At 37.7% G+C, this 11,448-nt stretch overlaps 1 protein-coding gene across 1 annotated transcript in view; it reads left to right on the forward strand.

Moving 5' to 3' along the window:
- Kdm4c (lysine (K)-specific demethylase 4C) overlaps positions 1-11,448 on the forward strand; it is a 354,066-nt gene that overhangs the window by 111,527 nt on the left and 231,091 nt on the right. Inside the window, exon 8 of the mRNA XM_005388674.2 lies at positions 2,894-3,031. Coding sequence (XP_005388731.1) covers positions 2,894-3,031 — 138 coding nt within the window. The remainder of the gene's footprint in view (positions 1-2,893; positions 3,032-11,448) is intronic.

The following is an 11,448-nucleotide window of genomic DNA, read 5'->3' on the forward strand; positions in this document are numbered from 1 at the left end:
CCAGCTACACTGCTGAATTTGTTGATTAATTCAAGGAGTCTTCTTGTGGAGTTTTTGGGATCTTCCATGTAAAGTATCATGTCATCTGCAAATATGCACCTGTATTTCTGCAGCATGCCGCCTGTGTGTTTAAACATGTACCTATGCCCACGTACTCACTCCCAACATTCTAGGGCTGAAATGCCACAAGAGCCTTTTATTCTGGTTCAATATACAGATGGGGCACTCTTGTTACTTTACAAGGGAAGTCTCTTGACATTGAGAGCAACATGGCGAAGTCATTTTATTCTTGTTAACACGATGACAGATTATATTACTTTAATCATTTTTTCCTAAACAAAATGGAGAACAGTGGGTGTCTACTGGAGTTTTGGCAGTCTTACATCCTGAACATCATTCTTGCTTACTTTGTTCCTTTGAGTTTTTTTCTTGCCCATGATTGTTGTACAGGGCTGGGAGAACCATGTAGATATTTTACATCTATTCTGGTGGTAAAATTCTTTAAGTATTCATGAGTATATTCTTAAGATCATTTATAGTCAGGCCAACAAAAGTATGTGGGGTGTTGACCACGGAGTACGAGTTAATGACAAGTAAAACAGTAAAGGCAGTTATAATCTAGGAAAGGTTGTGGTGGAATATGTGAAATTTATATTTCTCTAGAAAAAATACTCAGTTCTGATAGGTGTGGTGATGTGTATCTGTAATTCTGAAACTCTGGGAGGCTGAAAAAGAAAAGGAATACAGAGCTGAGGCCAGCTTGGGTAACTTAGGGACTTTGCAAGGGTGTACCTCAAAATTAAAAAAGGGCCAGGGATCAGTGTATAAGCCCTGGGTTCAATCCCCGATATGAGAAGGGAGGGGAGGGCAGGAGAGAAAAAAAACGAAATATAAGACATACACAAATCTATTGCTTTGCTGGATCAGTAGAGAGAGAGAGAGATCCTGATTTCTGGGTTAGTGACAGTACATAGGGGATGCTTTATTTTAATTCTTCCTTCTGCTTTTTTTGTTCTGCTTTTAAGAAATTTATTTATGTCAGGTTTTAGAGAAATTCCTAGTTAAAAGTCATATACCAGAGGTTTATTGGGATTAAGTATATGTTTATTTCTGTGAAGAAAATATTGGGCAGGTCAGATGTGGGTCAACAGATAACTAGATGGACAAAATGTGGTATATTCATAGACTGTAGTATCAATAATTAAGAATGAGCTGTTCAATTACATGCAACAGAATGGAGGCATTTGGAAAATTTACAGCGGAAAAGGAAATTGCATTTCTTTTATATGAAGTTCTAGGGCAGCAAAGGTAACTAACAGTGAAAGGAGTCAGAACAGTGATTGTTACTGGGGTGGGATTGGGTAGTGCGCTAGGTATTTCCTGGTACGATGAAGTGACAGGTGTATGGGTTACATGGTTGTGTGCATTTGTCAGTGTTGATCAAACTAGACATTTATTTATTATCTGAGTATTGTTACTGTATGTAAATAAACACCTCTTGTATCAGTAGGATAATGAAACGTGTGAATTTAAAATTTTGTCATCAGAAGTAGTAGAGAATATAGGTTTTCAATGTAAGTAAATAGTATTTGTTGAATATTTTAAAAATATTTGTCAGGGATGAACTTTGGTGCATTGTGGAATTGTATAAATACTGCATGTATTACTTGGTGCCAATGCAAAGAATTTAAAAATATGAAGGGCTCCACCCTGTTGAGTGCTATGTTAGAAACCTTTTAAGGTCACATAATAGAAAACAAATACCATTGTTCCATTTGACAAAGTAAGGAATAAGTTTATAATCGGATACTGAATTATTTATTTACTTTTATATTTATTTTTATTTATTTATTTATTTATTTATTTATTTATTTATTTATTTATTTATTTATGTCTTTTTGAGGCAGGCTCTCACTATGCAGTTCAGGCTGGCCTTGAATTCACTCATGTAGCCCAGGCTGGCCTTGAACTTGCAGTGATCCTCCTGACTTAGCTTCCTGAGTGCTGGGATTATAGACGTGCGCCACCACGCCTGGCGAATAATTTTTTTTTTTTTAAACAAGTAACACTAAGATTTTTTTGCTTTCCCCTTTCTCTGTAACTTATATTTTGTTTGCTTTGGTGACTATAAGAAAACAAAATGCTTTAATGTAAAAGTAGGAGCAGAATAAATACATTTTTTGTGTTTGCTTTTAGGCTCCTGACATTTATACAGGTTATTTTAATTACTGCACTTAATGAATGTATACATGTTTGTTTGTTTGTTTTTTTTTTTTTTTTGGTTTTTCTCCGGTACCGGGAACTGAACTCACGACCTTGCGCTTGCCAGGCAGGTGCTTTTGCCGCTGAGCTAAATCCCAAGCCCCTGTATACATGTTTTGAATAGTTCTTTGCTTAGAAGTTTTACTATTAAATAGAATACAATTAATTGAATATTTTGTAAGTTTTAAGAAAGAATTGGTGAATACTAACAACTCTACCAACAAGAATTCATAATATAGCCTATCTAGTATGCATTGTCGTTTTCCATAACTTGCAACATCAACTGTGCCAGTTGTTACATCTTTTTAATGTAAGAATACAGCAATGCAAATTATTTAAGTATTACATACATTGATTGCTAATATGAACATATTAGTTTGTGTAACTTAAAAGACATTTTCAAATAAAATGTGATATGTTAGAGTAGTCACAAGGTCACATCCCGTTTAGAAAATTTCTTTCAGAGTTTCCTGAAACAACAGTACGGATGGATCAAGTAAAGAATTTGGAGAAACTTCTTTTAAATTGGTATAGCTCTGATAACGACATTTTTTTCTTTTTTATAGTTTAATTGTATTTACAATTTGAGAAGTTTTATTACTGGAGAATATGACATATTTCTACCCCGCAGATCACCCAGGAGGCTGGAGAATTTATGATCACTTTCCCATATGGCTACCATGCTGGTTTCAATCATGGTTTCAACTGTGCAGAATCTACAAATTTTGCTACTGTCAGATGGATTGACTATGGAAAAGTTGCTAAATTGGTAAGTTATGCCTCAAAAATAAAGCATAAATTAAATGCATGTTCTTGTTAATGTAGTGGGAAGCCTAAGATCATGTGTAGCATTTATTTTTTTTCGTCATTCACACTCTGTGCCTCTGACTAGAGTCATTTGCTTCAGACTAGACACTTTTATTTTGCATAGGCTGAATTACCACTTGTAGCTACAATTTTCTGTTTTGAGATTAAATATGGAACAATTTATCCTGATAGGTAATTTTTTGCAATGTATATTTACTTTCTCTTTTAAGGCCATCAGGTTTTCTGCAAGATTTTCTAAAGCTCCATACTAGATACACTTGGATTTTTCCTTATTAGAGTTTAGTCCATGGTTTAGAAAACAATGTAGAGCAGGAAGTCACCAGTGAGGTTGTGACAAGTGGTTGAAGGTGGATGGTAAGAAGAGATGATTAAAACTGCCTTTTGTGCAGAAATGAGTGTTTTGAAAGCAATAATGTACAGCATATTTAAAAATATATTTTCACTAAATGTGGTGTAACATTTTGTATATCTTGCCCAGTATATTTAATTTAGTTCACATACTGTGTATTTTTATTCACAAGTAACAGCTTCTATTAAATGTAATTACTTGTTCCCTGCTGTGTTGAATGGAGGATATCTTCAAAGTGATGGTGGTTTCTATTAGGTTTACTTCCTTTCCTGTGGCTTTTAAGGCAAAGGTACAGGCTGGCAGAGGGCAGCTTTTAAATGAAACTGGTTTACAGAGTGTATAAAGTTGACATAGACTCAGTGAAAAATGATAAATAAAGCTTATACAGCCCTATCTTGGCTACTGTGTGGTACAACTCAATATGATTATTCATCCTACATTGATAAACTTGCATGTGGAGCTATTGGGTGAAGGTACAATATTCAAGGATGGTAACTAGGTTGTTTTTTTTTTTTGGTACTGGGAATCGAACTCAGGACCTTGCGCTTGCCAGGCAGGCGCTTATACCACTGCGCTATATCCCCAGCCCGGTAACTAGGTTTGATTTATGTGTGTGTTTAGAAAATTGTACAGTATATTAAAATATAAATATTATAGCCCTTTGGCAGTTCAGGAAGTATTTAAATGAGTTTTTGACATAAACTAAAGCCCCTCCTATGAGACATTTTCTATTCTGAATGTCTATTTATGAGGGGTAATTCAGCAACAAACAGAACGAAATACCTCTTCCCATTAAACATCCAGTGTATTATAAGTCTACTGAAAAATAGAAAGCTCTGTGTATGTACTGTACCTTGGCAGCTACTGCAGTGCTTCGGCGGAAATGTAGTACTTGCATCTGTATTGAAACAGTGCCCTTATCAAGATAGTGAAGTTTTTAGAGACCAAGTGCTCAAACTGCAACCCCAAGCCCACTTACTTATCGCAAAGTGTCAACACTACGGTTAAACCTGAAGTTTCTGCTGCTGGAGGAACGCAAGGGCACCTTGGCTTGCATGCTGACAGAGCAGTGCGTGCCCGCTGCAGCAGCTTTGCCATAGGTTTGCCACCGTTGTCAAGGTTACAACAAGGTGTTATTTTATGGTTTGCATCTTGAATCATTAACATAATAAGGAAATTATCCTAACAACTCAGAGTTACTGGAAAAATTACTCATTGCCTGTTTGCTATATAACTTTCATAGTGAGTTTGTGGTATTGGTCAAAAAGGACATTTTAGCCTTAGAGAGAAGCCTGGAGCTTTGTGCAAGTAGAGTGGGTGTGACCGAGGAGGAGAGGCGAGTGGTGGTCCTCTCTGACAGTTCTGCTGAGAGAGTCTGTCCTAACTGTGGGGTTGGGAAGTGGTGCCCTGGGGTGAGGTAGACAGGATCTGAGGCTCAGTTTTCCTACTGGTGCTAGCCATGTCACAGCAGAAAGTTCGCTCTTCGTATATGTTATAAATACCTCTCTGTCTTAAAGATTTGTTGTGAGGGAAGAAACATCAGTGTGTGAGTATCTACTAAAATAGTTTAGTAAAAAATATAACTCTCTGTGTGGTTCAGGATATTTTATTTTATTTTTTGTCTTTTTGAGACAGGGTCTCACTATGTAGTTCAGGCTGGTCTTGAACTCACTTTGGAGCCCAGGTTGGTCTCAGACTCACAACAATCCTCCTGCCTCAGCCTCCCGAGTGTGGATATTTTATTTTAGAACATAGATAATATTCAGTGGTACAATGAAGTTTTGGTCAGCTAATTTTTTTAAAAAAATTATTAATTAATTAATTAATTAATTTTGGCTAGCTAATTTTAAATGCTCTTAATAGCATGCGTTTGTGATTCTTTTTCTTTTTGGTGGTGTCTCTACAGTGTCCTTCCTTTTGGCCAAGGTGATGCTAATCTGAGAGTAGATTAATTTTCTGTTGCTGTTGTAGCAAATTAGTACTGATATAAACAGAAGTCACTGCATATCTCGTAGTGCTGTAGACTCACAGCCCCCATAAGTCTCACCTTTCAAAATTCAAGGTGTGTGCAGGGCTCTGTTCCTTACTGAGACTGGGGAAGAGTCCATCTGTTTGAGATTGTCGGCTGGATTCACTTCTTTGCATCTGTACAGGCATGGTCCTGTTTCCTGCCGTCACCTAGGGGCAAGACTGCACCTACAGGCCTCACTTCAGTCCTCGTATGTAGTCTCTACATTGCAGGACAAGCAATCTGCAAATTCTTTTTCATATAAGTTAACATTCACGGATTTCAGGGATTAGGATGAGGGTATCTTTGGAGGGCCGAGGGAGGGGGAAGCGTCTGCCTACTAAGAGAGTACAGGTTAATAAATGATATGGGAACACATTGGAATCTACTGTATGCCATGCTTTCTTAAATTGTAACCTCAATATTAGTATTATATTGGCTATTCTCAGTTAAGAAATTCCTTTACATTATTGTTCGTTCTGTTCACATTTTCTTCCAGATTTTGGTAACTTATTATTTGAAACACATTTTGTTCTCCAAGTGTGAGGCTTTAGATAACTTTATTATGAATTTACTGTATTATATGTATATAAGTTTTAATCCCTGGAAAAACTGTGCACTGGGCATACATTTATGTGTTTTGGTCAAGACTAATGCAATGGGTGGATTATGAGTTGCATAAAACAGATTTTCAGCTTTAAGGGTGCCTGTATTTGTTAATCTTAATTATTTGCCCTTTTAGTTTCTACATGGTAGCTATGAAAAAGGCATTACTCACAAGTGGTGATGAGCTAGGCTGTTTATAACTGTTGTAAAATGCCGGCACATTTTCCTAGGTGAGGCATGGGTGAGACGGATGCCACCTGTTGTACCTGTCATGTAGGATTGACTTGAGTGTGTAAAAGGCCCTGGTAAAGTATCTGTGTGTAGTGCGGCATGAATGAGTGAACGTGGCGCAGCATACAGGATTTGCACAGAGGACTTGCGCATACTGTGATGTATTCACAGATACAGTAAAAAACACATAATTCGTTTAGCACAAACTCAGATTTCTAATTTGGTGACTCAGAAAGAGCTGTTATAGCTAGATATGGCGATGCGCACTTTGCTCCTGATGCTGCAGGAGGATTGCAGGTTCAAGGCCATCCTAGGCAAGTTAGCAAGAACCTTCTCAAAATAAAAGGGCTGAGGAATCCCCATGAACGAAAGAGAGAAAGAAACGAATGAAAAGCCAAAACAAAAATCTGTTAGAAAAGGCTGTCCTTAGTAGAAAATGATAATGAGTTTGAAAACACAAGCTGATTTTCTGTGATCTGTAATCATAAGCCAGCAGGGTTTGGTTAGTAGAGAGCTATTCTGAGCCTTTGAGTAGCTAGCAAATGGGGATAGAACTGCACTTATGGAGATCATGCTTGTCTGCTGAAAGCCAGGCGTTATATATGTTTCTGTAAATTTATCACTTGGGGATAACCTAGGCCTAGAATGGAGCAGTGGGTACCGTTGGTTTTGGCAAAAGTTAATGGAATGTGTCCTTTGTCCTTGGCTGTTCGACTTCTGGTGGTGGTTGATGACTTCTCAATAGTGTTCCTGCGGTAAAAATTGAGAGGATGATTCTGTGGGTTGAAGTGTACTGTCAGTAAGTAAGTCATGTTTATGTAAAAAAATCTCTGCTCTTAGGAGCTAGTTATGATTGGTGGAAATCACATTTCATTATTTACTCAAAGCCCAAACACTTACTGCAAATTTATATAAATTATTGGAGACTTGAAATTCCCAAGTAAATTATTACATTTTGTGGATATTGAAGTGCCTATACTTTGGTCCTTCAGTCCAGATGGTCCTCTTTCTTAATGTCCTTCCAAACTGCCTCATTTCTGACATAGATTTTTTTTGGGGGGGTGGTGCACAGTGGTCCTGGAGATTGAACACAGGGCCTTTGTACTAAGCACTATTTTCCCAGCCCTTAAAACAATTTTTTTTTTTTTAAATTGCAAAACAAGGCCTTGCTAAGTTGTTATAATGTCCAAGCTGGGTTTGAACTTGTGGTTCTCTTGCTAAAGCCTCCCAGAGTGCTGGGGTTACAGCGATGTGCCGCCAGTTCCAGCTTTGACCCAGACTTCGTGTGGATTGTGTAGTTCTGGGACAAATTGGCAGAGTTGAGAGTAGGGGGACTTTTACCTCTTCTCCTTCATATCAACTTTGACTATTCCTATTTCTAAAAATTTCCACCAATACCCCTCAGTCCTTACTATTCTTCTTTCTTTTTTTCTTCTCAACAAGGGTCATTCAATTCTCTTTTGCCTTCATTTGCAGAATGTATTATAGCCAAATGCATAACAAGATGTTCCAGAACAAGAGGCACTGTGTTTAACGGGACCAGCCTGCCTATGCAGGCGTTTATATTGCGTTCCACCATGCCACCCACCTGATGCTCGCTGAGAAACAGTGAGAACCATGTTCGGAGGAGCCTTGTGCCCCTGTGCCTGCTGACCTAGGCGCCTCAAGTGGGGGAGCACAGAGACCCTGTTCTGCCCTCAGGGTGGTGCTGCGTGTTGTATGGAAAAGGACGCATGTCCTTTGTCTTCCTGAAAAACAGAAGGGCTTTGAATAAATCTCCGTTGCAAAGCTTGGCTCTTAGTAGAACTTGCCACCCACTTACTTATTTTAGGCACTTGATAGCTTTGAGCACCAGAGTAGTCGAGAGTTCAGTACTATTTCGTTTCCTGATAGAGATTTGAGAACATATAACAGATAGCTTAGCAGCTGAAGTCAGACCTTTGTGCGTATTTGAGACAACTGCTTCTGTTTCTGGAGCTTTCCGCCTTCTGTGGGGAATGGAGTCCACGATTACTTTTGTGCAACTGCCACTGTGGCACTCACAGGTCTGCTTCCCGCCTGGCGTGGATCAAAGAGCTGGCCCGCAGGTTGTATTTCATTTTTTCGTTTGGTAGGATGAAGTGCAGTTGTTTTGATGTTGGGTTTGATGGATTTGTTTGCCACTGCATTCATTAGCTTCACATCAAAAAACTGACAGGCTGTTAAATGAAACTTTGGCTTAGATTTTCAGCTTGACTGTTTGGAGACATTTGTGAAGATATTCTGTTTTTGCGTTGCGGCAGCCTCAAGCACTGTGATTGTCTCCAAGGGAAGAAAAGTTATTTACTGTACTGATTTTCTTGAGTAAAAAGAATTGTTGTCTTGGGGACAGTTATATCTTGCCTGCCCGATCAGAAGCAGTGTATTTATTACAGTGGGTGCAGTGTGAAAGGCTGACTACAGCAGCTTAAATGATGGTATCTGCTTGGAAGGAAATGTGATAATCAGTGACACCAAAATGCTACCTTTTATTTTGCATTAGCTTTAAGTGATATCATATCAGTCTGATGTGTTACAAAGTTGAAAAGCGGGACTAGGCTGGGAATATTCTCTTATGAATTCCTGGAGCACTGCTTTACTAATACTTAGGCATTTTGATATTTGTATCCTGAAATATTTGGACAAGTTAAAAAATAGATGATAGAAAATTTTGAGATTGATTTCCCTTTAGCTTGAAAGTAATTTCAGCTATTAAATTGTCTAGCATGTAAGTGCCTGGATAGGGGTTCATTCTATTTTACATTTCAATTCTTCTCTAAAATTAAATTCTGTTTTTCTTAAGTCAGTAGCATCTGTCCAAAAAAAAAAAATCTTTACTCTTGGGCAATCTTTATTAACATAACGAGGTATTGTTTTTACAGTGAGTCCCTGGGTTCTATCTTACTGTACTTTTAATCACAGAGTACTAGTACAGTAGTATGTCATGAGTAGTCAAACGCTCTACCACTGAGCTATACCCCCATAATACGTCATGTGAAGGCAAGAGAACATGAGCTGCTTTGCACGGATAGCATGGCGCTGTGCTTGCTAATTGCCGAAGCGGTGTGTGTGCGGGTATGTGTGTGTGTGTAGCGGGTATTGAACCTTGGCATTGCTCATGGGGTGTGCTGTACCACTGAGCTGCAGCCCAGCCCCTGAATACTGATTGTTCACTCTGCAGCGATACGTATTTGAAAAGAACAACTACATGGTCTTTTGATAAAATGTGATAACTTCAATTAACAGCTAGTTGAAGGAAGGCTTGGGAAAATTCCTCAAATGGGGTCTGAACTCTATAGCCTAGCCATGTAATGATTTCTCTTTCTCATAGGTAAAGTCAGTTAATTAGGATTTCTTAAGTGAACCAAGGTCGCTGTGCTCTTTACTTATGCTACCTACTTCTCAGTGCGTAACAAACAAGAGCACCATACATAGGTGGCCAAATGGAAAGTCCTGATCATTTGATGTGACCTCTCTAAATACAAACATTTTAATGGCTTTCACTGAGGTCAGTGGCAATTATGAGATTTTGTTGTTGTTGTTAAACAGTTAGCACCTGGATTTGTGAGTCTCCAGTCTCTGCTCGCCGTGCTTGACTAAGGTGGTGGAAGGGGGAGGCTGGCTTCTTTCGTGTTGGAGCACAGCCTGCAGGTTCCCATGGGCGCGAGCCGTGGTAGCCCTGTGTGCCAGCTCCAGGGCCCATATACTTTGGATCACTTAATTTTCACTCTCAGACACAAGATTATGAATTTAATAATAGGTGAATTGGGTTTTATTGTTTAAAATATCAAAGGGTATGAAAGAGGAGGTAAAGAAACTTAAAATTAATCTTTATCAGTGTTTTACTAGTTTTACATCCTTGGAATTAGCACAATCATCAGATTGTTAGGTAATTTAAAGAAGGAAGAAGGTATTTCAAATTAGGCAGACAGTCTGAAATAAAAACTCCAGAGCTTAGTTCTTTCCTTCTTTTAGCTACAGCTACTACTTTAAATTTACTATACCTTTTCTGTACAAACTGTGACTGATTTTACACATACACACACACACAAACACACTTTTTTTTTTTTTTTTTGCCAGGAAGGCAAAATAAGAATGACTTTTGGATATACTGGATACTCTGAAGTATGAAGTAGCCTAGGCGGGAGGATTTCCACTGACAGTACAGCAGAGAGCATTGACCAGTTTTTTGCGCAACATTTAAAGTTTACAAGTAATTTTATCAGCCATTATTTTTGTCTCTCATTTGTATTGAATGTTTGGTATCTAAGTGTTGTTTTTAAGTGAGGACAGTGTCAGTACTTGTATACTTTTTAAATTATGATACAGGTTTTATGATAGTTTTATGTGTCCCTTATTTTTGATATTTTCATATTTACCATACTGAAGTATGACCAGTGAATAAGATTAAGAGAAGTTTTAACTTAATGTGTAATGTTACTAAAAGATGAAAAATGAAATTCCAATATTGGGGAATTGTCTATAATAAAGTTCTGTATTTTGGGGGGCAGGGAATGAAAGTTGGTGTATGCATTATATATTTAACTATTATCTTTATTATTTTAAAATCTATATATCAAAGGCTATAAAACATATTAAGAAGGAAAAATTTAGCGTGCCTTATATTCCAAGGGTAATACTAACATTAGTTTTATAAAATTAATTACATTTGCATTTCCCTTGATTCTTCTTAAGTTAGAAATACATCTCTAGTAGTAGTTTCTGAGCTTCCATGTGTAGGATTGCTGTCAGAGTCACTCAGGGGAGATGATACAATGTATTGGAAGTATCTAGATAAGAGAAGGATATTTTATCTTGAATCTGATTGAGGAGGTCAGTCCTGAGCAAACAGAAAGGAGGGTAGGACTAGCAGGGATATAGAGGAAAATGCCAGCTTGCTAACAGGGGTATGGGAGTCATGTGTAAACTGTGGAGTGCTTGTACATACCACAGTCCTTTACACTTTACAGAAAAAAAATACAAAAGGAAATCACTGTGGTTCTTAATTTTACTGCCCAAATATTATATCCATAGTTAAAATCTGTAAAACTAAAAGAAAAATATTTATTTTTTTATTTTAAAGAGAATAAAAAAAAGAACAGTAGCAAAATACCAATGATATAGACAAAAATGAAACAAAGCAAAA

Source organism: Chinchilla lanigera, unplaced genomic scaffold (genome assembly GCF_000276665.1).
Source record: "Chinchilla lanigera isolate Chin_1 unplaced genomic scaffold, ChiLan1.0 scaffold00033, whole genome shotgun sequence".
In the NCBI taxonomy this organism is placed as follows: domain Eukaryota; kingdom Metazoa; phylum Chordata; class Mammalia; order Rodentia; family Chinchillidae; genus Chinchilla; species Chinchilla lanigera.